Here is a 22767-nt window from a genome sequence, read left to right as displayed (position 1 = left end):
TATCTGTTGTACCCACCTGTCTACACTGTTCTATCTGTTGTACCCACCTGTCTACACTGTTCTATCTGTTGTACCCACCTGTCTACACTGTTCTGTCTGTTGTACCCACCTGTCTACACTGTTCTGTCTGTTGTACCCACCTGTCTACACTGTTCTGTCTGTTGTACCCACCTGTCCACCACTGTTCTGTCTGTTGTACCCACCTGTCCACCACTGTTCTGTCTGTTGTACCCACCTGTCTACACTGTACTGTTCTATCTGTTGTACCCACCTGTCTACACTGTTCTATCTGTTGTACCCACCTGTCTACACTGTACTGTTCTATCTGTTGTACCCACCTGTCTACACTGTGCTGTTCTGTCTGTTGTACCCACCCACCTGCCTACACTGTGCTATTCTATCTGTTATAACCCCCCCACCCCCTACCTGCATTCCCCAAATGACGTTTACCATGTGGAGTGTCACTGTTGTGTGGATCGTTGTGTCAAGCTTGTGTCTTCCATGTGTACTTCTCTTTCTTCTTCCTCCCTCCTACTTCTTCAACCCCCTCCTCCTGCAGCCATTCTGATCTGCGTAATCCTCAGTTTCAGATTTTCTCTCTTGACATCACGTTCCAAGGCAACTTGTTCTTTGATCTGGACTTTATCGATAAAACTAGAAGTCTGAGCTAATCAAAAACAGCTCTACAGGGCAACAATATTTCTAAGCAAAAGGGGAAAAGGAAAGAGATTTGAGGTAAAAGTTGAACAGCAGTCAAAGTCAACTCAAAGAAGGCTCTAGAACCAAGGTGACTAGAAAACCACGACATCCACACTGGGACCCAGCTACACAGTGCTGCACTGTGTCTGCGGCCAAGCCAACGACAAGGGCAAAGAACCGAACACGGAACCCAGAACACACAGCACAACATAGTCAGAACGCATGCAGAATGAAAAAACCGCGCAGGGTGTGCGCCCTTGGGTACTCACTTCTTGCACTACAGTTTGTTGAAAGATAGGTATTAGGGGGTTCATACGCGGGATGTCTATATGAATCTGAAAATGACGCAACAGGCCAGCAAGTCCCAGCCGCAGGTTAGACAGCCAGGAGGATCATTGTCACAGACACACACATGAACACATACATACACACACAGGGGCACACACATACACTCACACATTTCTGTGGCTGTTCAAGACCGGGCCAAAATTCATTATAACATCAACAAGTATATACGTGGATCTTAAAAAGGAACATAGAAATCTTAACTTGTCTTTCTTTAACAATTAACAAAAGTGTGCAAGCTGAACTGAACAATATTACTTTGAAGAACAGAAAGGACAAAAGATTCTCCAGCCCAAACCACAGGAACATAAACTGGGCCACAGGAAGTGGTGCGATACACGCTGCTTTCTGCATGATCAGCGTCTATTCTCCATCCATGCCTGGCGTGCACAGCATAAAGGTATCTTCATGGATAACTTATGTTCATATTTAATGGAGTTTGTCAAGACAGTGTGTGTTGTTGAAAAATTTCACTGTGTACAATTTGAACATATACCAGTCCAGTTAAATGTTGAAATAAATAGTATGACCTCGGATGTACCTATTTTTTCCTCATGTGTCATCATGGACTACCTCTCATCAGACTGTGTTGCACTGATCAGACATTAGAGAAAAGATAGATATAATAAAATAGATCAAGATCATTAATACCCCTGTATATAAAATGAATCAGAATGAATATTTATGAAATGGACATAAACAATTTACAGACAGGTCTTTCCCTACCTCATCCTATCTCAGTGTATCTGTGACCCTGATTCACATACATGTCTTTCCCTAACCCCATCATCCCTATCTCAGCATACCTGTGTGGGTGAGCATTACAGACATGTCTTTCCATACCTCATCCCTATCTCAGTATACCTGTGTGGGTGAGCATTACAGACATGTCTTTCCATACCTCATCCTATCTCAGTATACCTGTGTGGGGGAACATTACAGACATGTCTTTCCATACCTCATCCTATCTCAGTATACCTGTGTGGGGGAACATTACAGACATGTCTTTCCATACCTCATCCTATCTCAGTATACCTATGTGGGGGAACATTACAGACATGTCTTTCCACACCTCATCCTATCTCAGTATACCTGTGTGGGGGAACATTACAGACATGTCTTTCCATACCTCATCCTATCTCAGTATACCTGTGTGGGGGAACATTACAGACATGTCTTTCCATACCTCATCCTATCTCAGTATACCTGTGTGGGGGAACATTACAGACATGTCTTTCCATACCTCATCCTATATCAGCATACCTGTGTGGGGGAACATTACAGACATGTCTTTCCATACCTCATCCCTATCTCAGTATACCTGTGTGGGGGAACATTACAGACATGTCTTTCCATACCTCATCCTATCTCAGTATACATGTGGGGGGGGAACATTACAGACATGTCTTTCCATACCTCATCCTATCTCAGTATACCTGTGTGGGGGAACATTACAGACATGTCTTTCCATACCTCATCCTATCTCAGTATACCTGTGTGGGTGAGCATTACAGACATGTCTTTCCATATCTCATCCTATCTCAGTATTCCTGTGTGGGGGAACATTACAGACATGTCTTTCCATACCTCATCCTATCTCAGTATACCTGTGTGGGGGAACATTACAGACATGTCTTTCCATACCTCATCCTATCTCAGCATACCTGTGTGGGGGAACATTACAGACATGTCTTTCCATACCTCATCCTATCTCAGTATACCTGTGTGGGGGGGGAACATTACAGACATGTCTTTCCGTAACCCCATCATCCTCTCAATGCATTGTGACTGTGCCTCAGTACACCAGTGACAGTCAGGACATCCATTCCTCCAGTGACCCACCTGCCTGAAGGTCCCTTCGTGCATCTCCTGGTGGCGTGTGTCGTAGTACTGGTCAATGAAGCTGAAGTACTCCTGACGCTTACGCTCCAGGGTGGCCTGTCTCCGGTCTGCTGCCGGGGGCAGATAACCCTGCACACCACCACATCACATGACCACATAACATGACCACACCACCATGCACTGGGGGCAGATAACTGCACACATCACATGACCACATTACATGACAACATCACCATGCACTGAAGGCAGATAACCCTGCACACCACATCACATGACCACATCACATGACCACACCACCATGCACTGGGGGCAGATAACTGCACACCACATCACATGACCACATCACATCACATGACAACACCACCATACACTGGGGGCAGATAACCCTGCACATAACCACATCACATTACATGACCACATCACATCACATGACCACATCACATGACCACACCACCATGCGCTGGGGGCAGATAACCCTGCACATAACCACATCACATTACATGACCACATCACATGGCCACACCACCATGCACTGGGGCCAGATAATCCTGTACACCACCACATCACATTACATGACCACATCACATGACTGCATCACATGACTGCATCACCATGCACTGGTCACCTGTCAGATGTTATCCCCAGGGACACCCATTTCCAATAAAGGATCACACACCTGAGAACCCCATTTCATAAACAAACAACATACAACTGCTGCACAACAATAAACCATTGTCTCTGACTATAAACAAACAACATACAACTGCTGCACAACAATAAACCATTGTCTCTGACTATAAACCAACAACATACAACTGCTGCACAACAATAAACCATTGTCTCTGACTATAAACCAACAACATACAACTGCTGCACAAAAATAAACCATTGTCTCTGACTATAAACCAACAACATACAACTGCTGCACAACAATAAACCATTGTCTCTGACTATAAACAAACAACATACAACTGCTGCACAACAATAAACCATTGTCTCTGACTATAAACATAAACCATTGTCTCTGACTACAAACAAACAACATACAACTGCTGCACAACAATAAACCATTGTCTCGGACTATAAACCAACAACATACAACTGCTGCACAACAATAAACCATTGTCTCTGACTATAAACCAACAACATACAACTGCTGCACAACAATAAACCATTGTCTCTGACTATAAACCAACAACATACAACTGCTGCACAACAATAAACCATTGTCTCTGACTATAAACAAACAACATACAACTGCTGCACAACAATAAACCATTGTCTCTGACTATAAACAAACAACATACAACTGCCGCACAACAATAAACTCCAGACAGTGAGACACCAATAACCACCCTGCCCCCCCTTAACAAAAAAAGTTCTTTTGTGTTTAGATGCACAGGAATTACATTATCTTCAATGAAATATTGCTGCACAGAACTTGGAACAAATCAAAATTCTTACACAATTTTTTTTTTTTAATTAAAAATAAAATAAACAAAGAAATTTTGCTGCACAGAACTTGGAACAAACCCTAAATACTCCTACAACAACTACAGTTGTAGCTGTGAGGCAGAGTGTAAGATGTGTCTACTGCCTGAGGCTGTGTGCTCCATGCCTCATGCCGAGACAACACAGTGCATCACCCTCATGAGACACACATCACCAGAAAGCAACTTCCTGGTAAAACATCTCCGTCATCATGGCCCAGTCAACACACACACACAATGTACAACACTGACAACTGCACACACACACACACACACACACACACACACACACACACACACACAACATAATGTACAACAACTGCACAAACACACTTATGCACACACTGTACAACCACCATAAAACTACACACATGTATGTAGCTTGCCCTCACACACACACACACACACACACACACTTGCACGCATAATGCACAGCAACTGCATGCACACACACACACACACACACACACACACACACACACACACACACGTGCCAACTGCCAGCACACAATGACACAGAGGTTGGCTTACAGAGAGTATTTTCCAGGCTGTGGGTCGGACGGACTTGGGGATACCAGACCAGCTCAGTTTCCTCAGTTCATCTGTCAGAACAATATACTGATGGTCAGCAAAACATGCACTGTAGTCTGACAATGATCACTGTTCTCTACATACAGCACACTGATGGTCAGCAAAACATGCACTGTAGTCTGACAATGATCACTGTTCTCTACATACAGTACACTGATGGTCAGCAAAACATGCACTGTAGTCTGACAATGATCACTGTTCTCTACATACAGTACACTGATGGTCAGCACAACATGCACTGTAGCCTGACAATGATCACTGTTCTCTACATACAGCACACTGATGGTCAGCACAACATGCACTGTAGTCTGACAATGATAACTGTTCTCTACATACAGTACACTGATGGTCAGCACAACATGCACTGTAGCCTGACGATGACCACTGTTCTCTACATACAGTACACTGATGGTCAGCACAACATGCACTGTAGTCTAACAATGATCACTGTTCTCTACATACAGTACACTGATGGTCAGCACAACATGCACTGTAGTCTAACAATGATCACTGTTCTCTAATACAGTACACTGATGGTTAGCACAACATGCACTGTAGTCTAACAATGATCACTGTTCTCTAATACAGTACACTGATGGTCAGCACAACATGCACTGTAGTCTGACAATGATCACTGTTCTCTACATACAGTACACTGATGGTCAGTACAACATGCACTGTAGCCTGACAATGATCACTGTTCTCTACATACAGCACACTGATGGTCAGCACAACATGCACTGTAGTCTGACAATGATCACTGTTCTCTAATACAGTACACTGATGGTCAGCACAACATGCACTGTAGTCTGACAATGATCACTGTTCTCTACATACAGTACACTGATGGTCAGCACAACATGCACTGTAGTCTGACAATGATCACTGTTCTCTACATACAGTACACTGATCACAGCGATGGTCATTTCCTACTGTGACACAAAACAATGATACACACATGCACACACACACACACACACACACACACACTCTCTCTCTCACACACTCAGTTACACAACACACACACACACAGAAGTAATGTAAGGTGGCCTAAAATGACAACACAGACACAGAGAAATAAGGTAAAGTGACAAACATGACGGCACACCAACACACACACACAGACCATACACTGACACAGCTCCCCAATACCCCCCATCACTGACCCAGGTTCAGGGTGGGTTCAGCCAGAAGAGCCTTGAACTTCTCCAGCTTGGCTGACTCCCGGTCAGTGGGGGTGGGGGGACCGTAGCGGATGGGGGTCATCTTGGGGGGCTGCCAACCACTGTTCATCCTGACCCCCAGCCCCGGACCCCCAGGGTGGTGATAGTGCTGGGCGCGGGGAACCAACCCTGCACACACACACCAGCCATAACACTTGTACCTATATAACTTGTCCTGCACACACACACACACACACACGTCATAACACATACACACACACACACACACACCAGTCACAACACATGTACCTAGATAACTTGCCCTGCACACACACACACACACACACACACCAGTCACAACACATGTACCTAGATAACTTGTCCTGCAAACACAAACACACACACACACACACACACACACCAGTTATTAAACATGTATACAGCTTGCCCTGCATACACACACACCAGTCATAACAATAATATATGTTTATATAACTTACCCTACACACACACACACACACACACACACACACACACAGTCATAACACACGTATACAGCTTGCCCTGCATACACACACATCAGTCAGAACAATAATATATTGTTTATATAACTTACCCTGCACACACACACACACCAGTCATAATACATGTATACAACTTGCCCTGCATACACACACATCAGTCATAACAATAATATGTGTTTATATAACTCACAACCAGTCACAACGCATGTACCTGGTACCTATATAACTTGCCCTGCGTGCACGCACACGCACACACACACACACACACACACACCAGTCATAACACATGTATACAGCTTGCCCTGCATACATACACATCAGTCATATCAATAATGCATGTGTTTATATAACTTACCCTGCACACACACACACTTACACACACACACACACACACACACAGCAATGGTAACAATATCTTATGTATAATTTACAAAGCACTAAATCTTGTGCACAAACAATCAGAACCTCTCTCACACCCAACTGTCACATGTGTGCATAACTCACTGTGAACCAAAGGGATCAAAGACAAAACTTAACATTTAGATAGAAGGCTGGAGAAACAATGGGTGGAAAAAAGGAGAACATGGAGCACCTTCTTTGGAAAGACAAGGCTTTTAAGGCTCTAACTTGAAAGAGCTGAATGCTGAGAGTGAAATCAGATGAAGGAAAGAGGCAGACTGTTCGGTCCAGAAACACAATGATCGGCACACACAGTGTGCACTTGTACTGGCTGCTATACAGTATTTTTGCAGCGCCCTCATTGACAGCATTCAGTAAAACACATTTCACAGCACTGTACTTTCATCAATTCAAAAAATTATAAACATACATGTACATGGTTAGATTTTAGTGCTTTCTATTGGTGAAAGAAAATACGCTGTTGATGTCAGGCGATAGACTGCATTCAGACCATACCTTTGTCGATTGGATGCAAGGTGTTGATAGTGTGTGTGTCATGTGACATCCATAACTGTGTTATTTCTCTTTATACTGCACACACTAAAAGAGGGGAGAAAAAAACAATAGACGGGTCACCAGAGTAATTCATACAGCAGAAGAAATGTAAATCTTCAATACTCATACAACTTACAAGAGCAACAATGCTGACAGCAGAACAGTCACAATACAGGGCAGCATCAAGCACAGATACATTTCCTTTCGATAACGTTTTACAAGTAATGCAGATAAAAAGAAAAATTAACAATTTGTTTTGATCAAGACTTTGAAATGGATACCACTTTCTAAGGAATTCTGATGATACAACTGCTGACTTACACATACCTTCATCAATCTGTCGGAAGGTGTGTGTGTTGTTGGTATCTGGCAAGGGTGCTGTCCCCTTGCTGGCCAGCTGACGGCTGTGGTTCTCCAGCACCACGCGTGCTGAGGAGTGAACGTCACGCAGAGACATCTGGACCGTCGCCATAGAGATGAGGTCGTCATCACCGTCATCCCAGGCGTCAGAAGTTTTGTTTTCAAAGTCATGGAAGGGGTCTCGCTTGTTCTTGGATTTGTCATCCTTCCTTGGGGAGCTGCACAGAGCTCTCCATCAGTCCCCTCCTGTCTCTCCACTCTCTTCTCTCTTCCTTCTTCACACAGCAATGATAATGTCTGTCAGTCCCCTCCTGTCTCTCCACTCTCTCTCTCTTCCTTCTTCACACAGCAATGATAATGTCTGTCAGTCTCCTCCTGTCTCTCCACTCTCTCTCTCTTCCTTCTTCACACAGCAATGATAATGTCTGTCAGTCTCCTCCTGTCTCTCCACTCTCTCTCTTCCTTCTTCACACAGCAATGATAATGTCTGTCAGTCTCCTCCTGTCTCTCCACTCTCTCTCTCTTCCTTCTTCACACAGCAATGATAATGTCTGTCAGTCTCCTCCTGTCTCTCCACTCTCTCTCTTCCTTCTTCACACAGCAATGATAATGTCTGTCAGTCTCCTCCTGTCTCTCCACTCTCTCTCTCTTCCTTCTTAACACAGCAATGATAATGTCTGTCAGTCTCCTCCTGTCTCTCCACTCTCTCTCTCTCTTCTTTCTTCACACAGCAATGATAATGTCTGTCAGTCTCCTCCTGTCTCTCCACTCTCTCTCTCTTCCTTCTTCACACAGCAATGATAATGTCTGTCAGTCTCCTCCTGTCTCTCCACTCTCTCTCTCTCTTCTTTCTTCACACAGCAATGATAATGTCTGTCAGTACCCTCCTGTCTCTCCACTCTCTCTCTCTCTCTCTTCTTTCTTCACAAAGCAATGATAATGTCTGTCAGTCCCCTCCTGTATCTCCACTCACTCTCTCTTCCTTCTTAACACAGCAATGATAATGTCTGTCAGTACCCTCCTGTCTCTCCACTCTCTCTCTTCCTTCTTCACACAGCAATGATAATGTCTGTCAGTCTCCTCCTGTCTCTCCACTCTCTCTCTCTTCCTTCTTCACACAGCAATGATAATGTCTGTCAGTCCCCTCCTGTCTCTCCACTCTCTCTCTCTTCCTTCTTCACACAGCAATGATAATGTCTGTCAGTCTCCTCCTGTCTCTCCACTCTCTCTCTCTTCCTTCTTCACACAGCAATGATAATGTCTGTCAGTCCCCTCCTGTCTCTCCACTCTCTCTCTCTTCCTTCTTCACACAGCAATGATAATGTCTGTCAGTCTCCTCCTGTCTCTCCACTCTCTCTCTCTCTTCTTTCTTCACAAAGCAATGATAATGTCTGTCAGTCCCCTCCTGTCTCTCCACTCTCTCTCTTCCTTCTTCACACAGCAATGATAATGTCTGTCAGTCCCCTCCTGTCTCTCCACTCTCTCTCTCTTCCTTCTTCACACAGCAATGATAATGTCTGTCAGTCCCCTCCTGTCTCTCCACTCTCTCTCTTCCTTCTTCACACAGCAATGATAATGTCACTGTGCTACCAGATAGGTGGAGATAATTAAGAGTAACAAGACACAGACAAACAGTCAAACACATTCTCACAGGCACACACATAATGCATGCATGCTTAAAACACAAATACATGCACAATCCCAAACGCACACTGAAGGATATGCTGACAACAACAACAAAAAAGAAAACAACTCTGAAACAGGACTTGAAGAACAAAACACTAGAACACAGACACACACTGGGAAAACAAACATTTGTTGTTCTTATTTCATTTCACCTAATTTGATTATTTCTCATATATATCTAATTTCAAAAATACACTTTAAAAACACTTAGACCTGTTTATTCCATTCTATTACATCTATTCATTGTTTCTTTGAAATAAAAATGTCATCTCCTCTTAACTTCAGAAGAAAAAATCCCTAACTTATGTGATTTATTTTTTAGGTATCTGGTATTACTATTATAGACTGTTCTTTTTTTCTTTTCTTTTTTTACTTTAAGTCATACAATATTTGGCTTCCATGAAAAGCTTAGCCAAAACCAAATAATTATGTATGTATTTTTCACTGTTTAAAATGGTTTTTAACACCTACAAATATATTTCAGTCACAAAACATTTTCTAACACACTGAAATACTCCTGAAATATCTTGCTCAACAAGTTCCTCAGTCACACAACTCACAGTTTGTACCCCAAATAATTATGAACAAACATAATAAATATAGCCAAGTGGATACACATTCCAAAAGGCAAGTCACACGACTCACAGTTTTGTATATAAAAAAAAAAATTATGCTGATGACTTGGATACAAATTCCAAAAGGCAAGTTAAAAATGTTTCTATGTTTTAAGCTATCCTGCCTTGCACGTGGGATACACAAACCCTCATGCAAACATGTGTGCACAATCTGTCTCAGTCTCACACACAGCTGCACATTGTTCATGCACACAAACAACTCACACTTGCATATATACACACTGTAATTAAATAATGAACACTCATGTATAGCTTAGACTACAGTGACTGGGAGAAAAGTAGGCCAGAACTTGGCAGGAAGAGGGTGTGTGAGAAAAAATTGTCTGTCACTGATCAATCATGTCCGACTTGTCAGACTCCTCATCCATCACATGTTCAGCTTACCTGGGCATTTTTTGCTGCATAGGTGGATGCTGGGCTCCATAAACTGCCTTGATGCTGTCAACAACACACATATCAATGTTATCAAGTCATCATATCTGCACCCAATAAAAAAACGCAATGGTCTGTTTAGTTAATTAAAAAATCAATTGATTTATAACAATTTGTAAGAAATCAATTCTAATTTTCCATCAAAACAGAACTATCTTTGTGGTCAAGGCCAAAGTCAAGTGAGTTCTCAACCACACACACACACACACACACACACACTCACACTCACACACACACTCATGCAAACACACACACTCTGACACTGAATAATATAAATCTGGAAGTGTGTGTGCTGACTTGACAAAGTAATTTTACATTATTCATCAAGAACTGTTCATTTTTATAGTTTCAGTTCAGTTTCAGTAGCTCAAGGAGGCGTCACTGCGTTCGCACAAATCCATATACGCTACACCACATCTGCCAAGCAGATGCCTGACCAGCAGCGTAACCCAACGCTCTTAGTCAGGCCTTGAGAAAAAAAAAGGTGAATAAATAATAGATAAGCTTACATAAATAAATAAATAAATAATAATAATATATAAAAAAAAAATAGTAGTAATAATAATAATAATATAATAATAAATAAAGACAACAATGATGGGAAATAAGCAAATAAATGTAAAACATGAAGATACACATTCACACATACACCCACACATGCATAACAGATATGCACCAAACATTCAGTTTCACAGATATGAAAGCACAGTCAAATACATATAAACGTGCATGAGCTCCAACACACACACACACACACACACACACACACACACCACACACATTACGGTTACCTGCACCTCCTCTACCCCCCTCCTCCACACACTCATTTCTAGTCTACGTATCGCAGCTTCCACGGCACACACACACACACACACACATGAACACACACACACACACACACACATGAACAACACACACACAGATTGTACAAGCAAACACACATACGCCCATATCTCCCACCCTCAACCCCACACACATATATACAAAGATATATATATATATACGTTCCAATATCCTGTTGCTCCCACAGTGTAGGCATGCAAACACTCACATACCTCATCCTCTACCCCACCTCCCCCCCGCACCCCCACCTCCCCCTCACACACACACACACACACACACGCACAGAACTCTCCTGACACTTGTGTACACTTACACTCTCGCGCATGCACAAACGCACTCAAAAACACAGACCCACACATACACACAAACACACACACGCACAGAGGCTGCCACTGATTGGCCGCAAGAGGGATGGGAAAAGATCTCAGATGCCAAGAACATGGCGTCTAGTGTGTTGCTCAGTCCATTGTATTTGGAAAAGCCCACAGAGACTCTGTTCCGTTTTGAAGAAATTTGCGCAATGTTGGTTTGGAAATGATGCCAATATTTGTTTGATTTGCAAAGCATCATGCTCTACCTTTCATGTTAGACTTACGGCCGCTCCCTCTCTCTGCTCATTTTTTATAATTCACTTTAAGCAAAAAGAACACAAGTCACCATTCAAGGCCAGAAATAAGAACACTTGACAATATTTATTTTCTGAAATAAATATAAAGTTCTAGTTCTTATATATTCAGTAAGCATCCAATATTAATAAATTATCCCATTGCTAGATAAACTCTAGATCTGCATAACATGGATGTATCGTATGGCATCAGCATATCATTATCAAGTTTAAACAGTGTGACACACATTATCACAGAGGAACGTGGCAAAATGGTTAAGATGGCTATAGATCTGACAACACAGTGCCTACGACAGTCTGGGTTTACTTTGATGCCCACTCCTCGCCTTCCACTTTCTCACACGTTTAACTGGAAAATCAAACTGAACAATAAACCGAGGTCCCATGTGCAACATGCACTTGGCACACTGAAAAAGAAGCCATGGCAACAAAAGTGTTGTCCTCTGGCAAGATTCTGTCCTGTACACTTAAGGCCTGACTAGTGTGTTGGGTTATGCTGCTGGTCAGCAATATGTCTAGCAGATGTACAGTATTGAGTATACACATTTGTCAAATACAGTGAGAAACTTGAGAAACTGAAACTGAAACTATCAAGTTCAGACAATGAGATGCATGTTCTGTTCAGATGCACATTCTGTTCTGCCAGAATCATTATCAAGTTCAGACACACAAATCCAGAATAAGAAATACCTAAGCATATATAACACATTTGACTTATATATGTAAATATATTTATGCATACATACACCCACCACTCCCCCACCCACCCAACTCCATGCACAATGTTCTATTCAACAGCAACAACATTTTTTTGTGACAGGCCTGATTCTTTTTTAAACTTAAATAATATCAACACCTTTTGTTTATAACTTCAAGGACAGATCTAAGCTTTTCTCTGGAAAAAAGTTAAAACTTCAAGTTCAAATCAGATCACTCCATAAATCAAACTTTGGTTTAAAATACTTTAAAGTAGTTGTCATAATTGTGTGGTTGTCATCGTTTGGTAAATTGGGAAGTGTGCGCAGATTTCTGATTAGATGAGTGCAAGATATGGAAAAGACCAGAACGGAGAAGAAACCAACTGACAGAATGAAGCAGCACTTAATGGTGAAAGGTGACACTGTAATACTAATAAAGCAATAGTAGTACTAGTATTAGTAATTGGTACAGCAGCAGTAGATTAAATTGATTTTAAACAGGCCTCATGGTACATTGAATTGTTTTTAAATAGGCCTTATCGGCTTATGGTAATGTGTCCTTTCCCATGGGTTCAAAATCAAATACTTGTTACTTGACAAGATAAAATATGTTGGTTAGTTTGCTGAGTTCCAAATTTTGACATTAAGCTGATTAACACTTGAATTTCAATTAAACAAAGTGTCGTCATCATATCATACTTCAGTTCCACACTTTAGGATCACCATGTACACTTAACTGGATCAATAAATAAATTAAAAAAATTTAAACAAACAACTGGCTGCAATTTACCAGTTTGCAAAAATAAATGTATATATGTATATGAATTCAAATTCAAATGAAAAACAAGCTTCTTTGAGTTTTTGTAGTACTGAATATTATTAACACATGAGAATTCAAATAACTGTTTTAATTCATCATAATGATTTCAGGTAAAGAAACAAATGTTACACAACATGCTGTGCGCTGCTTATCTCTTTGATAAACACTGACAGTGTCACAGGATGATATGAAACACACTTCCAAATGGATGCAGTGAGTACAATGTATGTGACTTTTGAGTGTTAACTGCAGTCACTGAAGTATCTTGACAGTTACAGCGCGGACAAACACAAACAAACTGGCATCCATTTTACCAGTAGGCTGCCTGCAGTAAGTACACAGCAGTCGTGTCACTGGTTGGTAAATATATAAAGAGGAGAGCTACTTAGACGTGTCAAGTGGAACACACCTCCCTGGAACACTGGCGTTCTTCTTCCAGAATCCAGCTTTGCTGTCTCTTGCAGATGAACCAGAACTCATTGATGTCATTTCTAATTATTGAATGTTTCTTTGTGTATTCAGATTATGCCCTTATCCAGCCCGTTTTTCATTACGGAAGAAAGAGAAACTTCGCACTGGGCCGAATTGTTGTCGACATGGCCGGCTAGATGTTGGCGCATGCGCAGTGTCGTGTTAACCTTCACCGATTATTTTCAATGTTGGAATTCCTTTTCCGGTCTGTGTGCTTTCCCGGTAGCTCTTCGTTGTGCACACGGAGAAATGCAGGAAAGACAATTGTTTATAAAGCGCAGTTTTCACCTACACCTCCCCTGATGCCCCTATCACCACCCTAAAACGAGAAGCTTTAATGCAGTTTTAGATACAAAACTTTGTGTTTGGTGAGACAAAGCAACAGTTACAGTAGGGGGAACAAAACCCGTAGTAAAAAGAAACTGACTTTGATAACAATACTATGCACATCCCATCTATTATCCCCTTTACCTTCCGCCAACCCCACTCACACAAATGATAAATTAGATATATCGAGTTCACTTAACACATGCATGCACACAATACACCATGACCTTAGCGGAAAGAAACTACCGGGACTAAAAGGGCCATGGTCACTGATTTCTCTCCGCGATTCCCAAACTCACAGTGCGTAGTCTCCATTTTCAAAATTCTCAAAGTCCATCCAAAATGATCCTGGAACAAAGCCATCTTGGTCAACTATACAATTCCAGTCAGTCTAAACATAGTAAAAAGGTGTAATGTGTACCAGTAGATCAGAGAAATAAACCACGGCTTTCACGAGTCTTTTTGTTCCGTCTCGTGACCACTGTCTTCATCCGTCTGACCACTGTCTTCATCTTTATGTTCCTTCTGACCACTGCCTTCATCTTTATGTTTCTTCTGACCACTGCCTTCTGACCACTGCCTTCATCTTTGTGTTCATTATGACCACTGCCTTCATCTTTATGTTCCTTCTGACCACTGCCTTCATCTTTATGTTTCTTCTGACCACTGCCTTCTGACCACTGCCTTCATCTTTGTGTTCATTATGACCACTGCCTTCATCTTTATGTTTCTTTTGACCACTGCCTTCATCTTTATGTTCCTTCTGACCACTGCCTTCATCTTTGTGTCCTTTCTGACCACTGCCTTCATCTTTGTGTTCTTTCTGACCACTGTCTTTATCTTTATGTTCCTTCGTGTTTGCGTTCTTTCTCACCACTGTCTTCATCTTTATGTTCCTTCTCGTCATTTCAGTCCAGTAATGCTGGTCCTGTGTGAGAGTGCGGGTTACAGGGAGCATTAAATGGCTGGGAGTCAGTTTTGCCAGTGTGGTATTTCATTCTGCTTTTTCATAGGTTTCTATGACTACATTTTGCCCGTCTGTGTGTTTGTCTGTTTACTCGCGCTGGAACTATACGGCGTAGGGGCGCGTCCCCCAGGTGGCGGATGGGGGAGCCCTCCCTTTGGGGGTTGCACCAAATAATACGGAATAAGGTGCCGTGGACCCACATAGTCTAGGAGAAGGACAACTCTGATTTCAAACCCGGGCAGATGGTGTCCGATAGCCTCAGCAGGCAGTCCTTCCAAGAGAAGGAAAACTCCCAAGAGAAAACCCGGCCAACTGTAAACTGTTACCAGAACAGGAGATCACGGAAGACGGCGCCACACTGGCCGTGATCTAATTAAAACTGTCTGTTTGTTTCTTGTGTGCGGTGGTTTTGTTTGTCAGTTAACTTGTCTTTTTCATTAATTCAGTCAGTGAATATATTGGCCTAGCTTGCGCTTGATTTTGCTGCTTGTTCGTAAGTCTGAGTCCAGTTAGCGCACTCTGAATGTCCAGATACGGTGTTACGTTAATATACAGGACTGAAAATCTCACCTGTGCACAGAAACGCAAACTTCAATTCAGTCAATCTGCAAAAACCTATGGGCGAAATCAGGGCATCATTTCAGTGAAGATCTTGAAGAAATAATGCAACAGCAGGTATAATCAGAGATCAGTGCCTGTTTTCAAGATTTCGATGCGATGGGAAAAAAATCCTCGGACACGGTAACTGCATAAAAACCGACCCCCACAAAACATATGTATCAAACGGAACAACTGTCACTGGTCCCCAAAGCTTTGTCAGACTACATGGAGATGACTGCCACTGGTCCCCAAAGTTATGTCAGACTACATGATAGTCAGTCGTGTCTGACTATGACCTTCAGAACAGCAGAGGAGGCAACTGCTGTTCCGACCATTTGGGCTAGAATTTGATTATAGTGGAGAGTGTCTTGCCCAAGTATATCTCCACTCTCTCGACTATGAGCCAGTGCAATTTTGCCTGCTAGTTTGAGAGTCATAATCCTTCACAAAAGACTAAGCTGTAAATGATTTCCCATTGACCGGAGAAACCATTGATAATACAGCTCTCACTTTGCTTTTGGGCCAAATGTAAACTTATGTCAATCTGTGATCTAAGTTGAGTGTTGGGCCGAGTGTCAGACTACATGGAGACGACTGTCACTGGTCCCCAAAGCTTTGTCAGACTACATGGAGACGACTGTCACTGGTCCCCAAAGCTTTGTCAGACTACATGGAGACGACTGTCACTGGTCCCCAAAGATATGTCAGACTACATGGAGATGACTGTCACTGGTCCCCAAAGCTTTGTCAGACTACATGGAGATGACTGTCACTGGTCCCCAAAGCTTTGTCAGACTACATGGAGACGACTGTCACTGGTCCCCAAAGATATGTCAGACTACATGGAGATGACTGCCACTGGTCCCCAAAGATTTATCAGACTACATGGAGATGACTGCTACTCGGGTCCCCAAAGCTTTGTCACACTACATGGAGACGCCACTGGTCCCCAAAGCTTTGTCACACTACATGGAGACGACTGCCGCACAGTGTGCAGCCACAATAGAAAGTGAGGAAGACTGAAACTGTTCAGGGAAAAGCTGTCAGATCATAACTCTTCAGTGCAGCATTTGTGAAATGCTTGACCACCTGCAATGGGACACGGTTATTGAAATAGTGTTGCATGGCTGTCCTCCGTATCGCGAGATCGTGAACAGACTGGTGGACATCAATACAGAGTTCCGTTGAAGCGGCATCATTGACTGAGAAGGGCGATACGTCTCCTTTTAACCAGTCGAACCAAACAGAGCGTGTGGCGTGGCCAGGAAGATGCTAATGACTGGGGATCTAGCTACACTGCAAGACAGTCTTTTCAAGACCAAGAGCACACACACACACACACACACACACACACACACACACACACACACACACACATATATATATATATATATATATATATATATATATATATAAGCATCTGCAAAATAGATTCCTGACCAGCAGCGTAACCCAACGCGCATAGTCAGACTTTGAGGGAAAATAACATGAAGTATGAAGAAGTATGACGATAAGACACATAAGCAAATAAATGGATGTAATCAAATTAATGAATAAGCAAAATGAAATTAATTCGTCCGCAGTCGGCCCGCTCTCCCTCGCACGAGCTATTGCTGCTAAAAACACTGGCAACAGCTGGTAGAGTATTTCACCACAACCTACACAATGCCGGTGTGCCAGATGTAGCGTTGATAAACACGTGCACACTGTTCTACCTACTTGTTCTGGCCGTGCAGTGGCCGAGGCAGTGGGGGCAGTCAGCTTAGAGTGACAGTATCCATGTTACATCTCCGCTGATCAGCAGAACCTGACACAGAGGCTAATTGGACCCTTCAGATTCCTCTCCGATTAAATTCCAGCTGGCATAAATGAAAGCTGGATATTTTCACTCTGAGATAGATAATCTCTCTCTCTCTCTCTCTCTCTCTCTCGCTCTCTGTGTGTGTGTGTGTGTGTGTGGGCAGCTTCCCTTGCTTGGCAGCCAGCAAGACGCTCCGAACTCCAGCACAGTAAATTATTTCAGTTTTTGTGAAGATTTTGCCCAACATGCCTGTTGAAGGACTCCCATCGACACTGGAAAGCATGCTAAATGTTATGCTGCAGGACATGAGGCTGTCCTCTTTTAAAATCGAAGGCAGAGGTGATCAAACTGTCGTCGTACTCAGAATGACAAGTACCGGTCGGCCCCCTGTTGCACAAGCTGAAGACTACAGTGCTGCTGTGTATCGCCGAAAGTGTCCGTCACAGATCAACAGAGACAAGCGGAGAGCCGAAGAATATAGACTGAACCAGGAGAAAAAGGCAAGTGGACGTGAATCGTCTCCTTCTGGTTTATTTTTGCCAACCCCTCCCAGTCTTTTCTATGCCACTGACAACACTGACATCTTTTCATGCCGACATGTCTGTGTACGACCACCACCACCACCCTCCCTCTGCACCCCCCATGTCATCGAACGACGCACGGCGTGACGACCAGCACATCGACATGGCACACGGCGACACAAATTCACGTGCAGTAACAATCCTCCACGATGAAGCCACTGGTGCAGACACACAACGCGGTGCAGAAATGTGTGAGCTGGACGAAATTGCCACGACTCTCACGCCCCAAAACACGAACATCATTGACCCAGATGTGGACAGTTCTCAACATGACAGTGAACTTTCTGAACAGAAGCATGTTGATGTTCCGCCAGATGTCTGCCGACAGATCATGTCTTGTCTCGAGGAGTCGGCTAAGAAAATGGAAAGACACAAATCCAAATGTTTGCAAAAGTGCTAGAAATGGAAATCCTGATCTCGATATATCATGATCAGTTTCGTTGTGTGATTCCTTTTCACTTGCCGACCTATTTGAAAACAAAGATTGTGATTATACAGACTTTGTATAATACTAATTATAATTAATCGCATGACATGGATTCCATGTTCTGATCAAGTGTACAGCGCGTCACTTCTCATAATTTTTATTTCGTTACGTTTCTGACATGTACAACCCCTTCCCCACCCTGCCCCCTTGTGAATGGGCAAAGCGAGCCTGACCACAATAAATCATTCGTTCGTTCGTTCGTTCGTTCTCTCTCTCTCTCTCCCACACACACTGACCCCCCACCCACTCCTCCTACATGACCTATAACTGGTTAGCCGGCAGTGTGACTGAGTGAACCATAAAAGTGAGATGAACAAATTTCACATACTTTCTCAATATACGTTATGGACTGTTAGTAAATGCAGCTGAAATCAGCTGATGACTAGATTTATCCAGCAGAAAATATCGGGTGTCCCCAAAAAAGTGAACCGCTTTTTGACAATTATTTTCCCAGTGATAGAGAAACCAAATTCACTGAAAAAGGCTGCAAAATATCTAAATGTTCGGGCACGAGTATTGTCAAATTTAAAACAGCATGTCAAAAAATCCAATATCAGAATAAAACTCACTTATTGCAGTTTATGCTCAATGTGGCCTCCACCTTCCTCCACGACTAAACGAAGCCGCATCTTCCAAGCAGAAATGCTTTTACGTACTTTTTCCACCGATATCATATTTGTGTGTGAATTAGCCCCATCTTGCTGAAACACGTAATTGTTTCTAGGATAAAGACGCCTACAATCCGAGAGAAGATTGCCATCCAATAACTGAATGTGATGGAGTCTCCCGTCGGTCCGACGGATGAGTAGGCAGGCAGGCTTATCTGTCGGTGTGTGTCCTCATATGGGAGAAGAGGCCAATTCTGGATGCGCAGCACTTCCCACAGGTGTTGCAAGGGAAAACGTCTCCAGAAGTAGAGCACAGCATCCTCCAGCGACGGCGGTCAAGGGCATCAGTTTCCCAGGAAGCTTTGAGATTTGTCTTCAAGGTGTCCTTGAAGCGCTTGCAGGGTCTTCCAAGTTCACGGTGGCCTTCCTTCAGCTGGCCATACAAAAGCATCTTCGGGATCCTGCTGTCTGTCATGCGGACAACGTGTCCTGTCCAGCATAGCTGGCACTGGATCAGCAGGCTTTCGATGCTGGGCAGGCTGCTCCTCTCTAGGACCTGGAGGTTGGAGACCCTGTTTTGCCACTTTATGCCGAGGATCTTTCGTAGGCATCTCTGGTGAAACTGTTCAAGTTGTTGAATGTGACGGCGATACGTCGTCCATGTTTCACAGCAGTACATCAAGGTGGTCAGCACAACAGCTCTGTAGGTTTTCATCTTGGTGCTGAGCCTGATGCCTTTGTTGTTCCACAGCCTGTTGTTGAGTCTGCCAAAGGCGGAGCTGGCCTTGGCGATGAGCAGCGTCACTTCTGCATCAAGGGTTCCGTTGCTGCATAGGGTGCTGCCCAGGTAGCAAAACTTGTCGACTGACTTGATCTCTGTGTCATTGATTTTGATTGTTGGGGGCGGATGGGGGTTTGGGGGGGAGGGGGGGGCACTGGCGTTCTGTGAGCTAGCCGGTTGGCTCTTGCTGAGGCTGATGGTGAGTCCAAAGCGCCTGCAGGAGGTTGAAAACCTGTCCATAATGAACTGCATGTCCTCATGGGTGTGTGCAGCAAGCGCACAGTCATCAGCGAAGAGGAACTCTCTTATCAGTGCCTCAAACACCCTGGACCTAGCATGGAGTCGCCGCAGGTTGAAAAGTTTGCCATCTGTGCGAAACTGAATGTAGATGCCCCGGTCACAGTCTTGGAAGGCGTCAATCAGCATGGCAGAGAAGAGAATGGAGAACAGTGTGGGTGCCAAGACGCAGCCCTGCTTCACTCCATTTACCACAGGGAACGGATCCGACATGTCAGTATTTTCCTGTACTCTCGCTTGTATGCCATTGTGGAAAGACGCAATCTTTGTGGCTCATCTGTACAAAGCCGAGTGTGTCAGCTGCTGCTGTGTACACAGCATCTCTAAAGGTGCTCCATACCTCTTCTACATCAATCGATGCAGGAATTTCTTGGGGAGCTACTTGGATTTGCTGCTGCAGCACGTCCTTGGTCATAGGGAGGCGGTGGATGTTCAGCTTCCTAGGGGGTTTCTGCCTGGCTGGTTGGAGCTTGCGTGCAAGTCTGATGTTCATCTTGCTGCGTACCAGGTGATGGTCCGACCAAAGACTGCTCCTCTCATGCAGCGTGTAGTGGAAACATCACCTCTGTCCCTCTGCCGGACAATCACATAGTCCAGCATGTGCCATTGCTTGGAACGGGGGTGCATCCATGTGTTCTTGTACTTGTCCGCTTGTTGGAAGAGGGTGTTGGTGATGGTCAGTACATGCTGCGCACAGAGCGACAGCAAAAGCAGTCCGTTGGAGTTGCACTTGGCGGTGCCGTGCTGTCCTAGGACTTTTGGCCACGAGGAGAAGTCCACGCCGACGCGGGCATTGAAATCCCCAAGGATAATCAGCCTGTCCTTTCTGTCTACCGCTGAAATGGTGCGGCTGAGCTTCTCGTAGAAAGCTTCTTTGATGTCATCAGGGTTGGTCATCGTCGGGGCATAGCAGCTGATGACTGTGGCGAAGCGATCCTTGGACAGCTTTAGACGCAGGGTCATCAACCTGTCGTTTATCCCATGTGGAAGGCTGTCAAGCTGTCGTGCAAGTTTGGTTCGTATGGCAAAGCCCACGCCTGAAGTTCTTGGGGTGCCATCTGGCTTCCCAGTGCAGTAAAAGGTGTAGCCCCCTCCAACTTCCTCCAGCTGGGTTTCACCCGCAAACCTGGTTTCGCCCAGGGCTGTCCACCTGGTAGCGATCAAGCATTCTAGCAATGAGCGTTGTGCGTCTTTCTGGTCTGTCGTCTCTGTCTAAGAGGGTGCGAACATTCCAGGCACCCAGAGTCAGGGCATGACTCCTGGTTCTTTTCTTTTGTTGTTTTCGACCGCTATTGTTGGATGTCCAAGTAGGTGCGGTTTCCTACTATGTACTAGGTGACTAAGGCAGGCTTTGTTTGGGGATCCTTTTATCTCCCCTTCCCCATGTGGGGAGAGCAGTGCTGTCCCTAAAAAGGGCTGCTCTGACACTGTGGGAGGATACGGGCGCCGCATCTGCCCCAGTCTACGGCGGACGACCATCACCCCACAGCCGCCTACGTGCAGAGTCGTGACTAGCTCGAACTGCCAGCAGCATCCTCTGCCTGTCCCCGTTACCACTTCTCCATCACCGCAGGGCTTGGGAAAGCTGGGTGTCGAAGGGCTAGCTCGTCGTTCCGACATTAGCCTGGTTGCCTGACCCCAGCACAGGTGACATTTTTTTTAATGAGGAGGACTGAGTTGTGCAGTCCCTTCCCCACTCTCTCGCCTACCGACGCTCACAGTCCCACAGGTGCAGATACTGCCACCTGTAGGACGGCCTCGGCAGGTGCAGGTTTTTTCTTCGGAGCTCCGTCTCCTAGGGGGACTTCCAGCCAAGGATAAGAGCTCCCCCTGCCCTTTGGTCATCCTCTTCCGCCTTCACAGCCGTTGGGAAAGGTTTCTTCCTCGGCCTGGTCCGTCGTTGGGAGACTTCACATGCGGCAGGTAGTACAGGGTTACATGGTACCAGTAGTAAGGGCTATGCCCCTGACCTGACACCCAACTGAATGTAGCTTTCACTAATAATCTTGGCTCTATCAGTGTCAATAAAATGAATGTTTGTTTTTCCTTTCCATGATACTCCAGCTGAAACCATTATCTTTTTTGAAAATCTAGAAGTCTCATGATAGAGGCGAGATGGCTGAATTTCTCATTTCCGTTT

The 22767-nt window shown here is 44.1% G+C and overlaps 1 protein-coding gene across 1 annotated transcript in view; it reads right to left on the bottom strand.

Annotated features, from left to right (window-relative positions):
• The window catches only part of LOC143284873 (TBC1 domain family member 22B-like), a 28258-nt gene extending 13942 nt beyond the window's left edge, over positions 1-14316 (bottom strand). The window contains exons 1-6 of the mRNA XM_076591983.1: positions 14117-14316; positions 10674-10727; positions 7936-8186; positions 6134-6319; positions 4908-4978; positions 2887-3015 (exon numbers count right to left, since the gene is read on the bottom strand). Of these exons, the coding sequence (XP_076448098.1) occupies positions 2887-3015; positions 4908-4978; positions 6134-6319; positions 7936-8186; positions 10674-10727; positions 14117-14196 (771 nt within the window). The 5' untranslated portion in view covers positions 14197-14316. The remainder of the gene's footprint in view (positions 1-2886; positions 3016-4907; positions 4979-6133; positions 6320-7935; positions 8187-10673; positions 10728-14116) is intronic.
• Positions 14317-22767: the final 8451 nt, after the last annotated feature.

The sequence above is a fragment of the Babylonia areolata genome, chromosome 8 (assembly GCF_041734735.1).
Source record: "Babylonia areolata isolate BAREFJ2019XMU chromosome 8, ASM4173473v1, whole genome shotgun sequence".
Classification (NCBI taxonomy): domain Eukaryota; kingdom Metazoa; phylum Mollusca; class Gastropoda; order Neogastropoda; family Buccinidae; genus Babylonia; species Babylonia areolata.
Note: the sequence above shows the minus strand (reverse complement) of the source record. Positions and strands in the feature narration are given on the sequence as shown.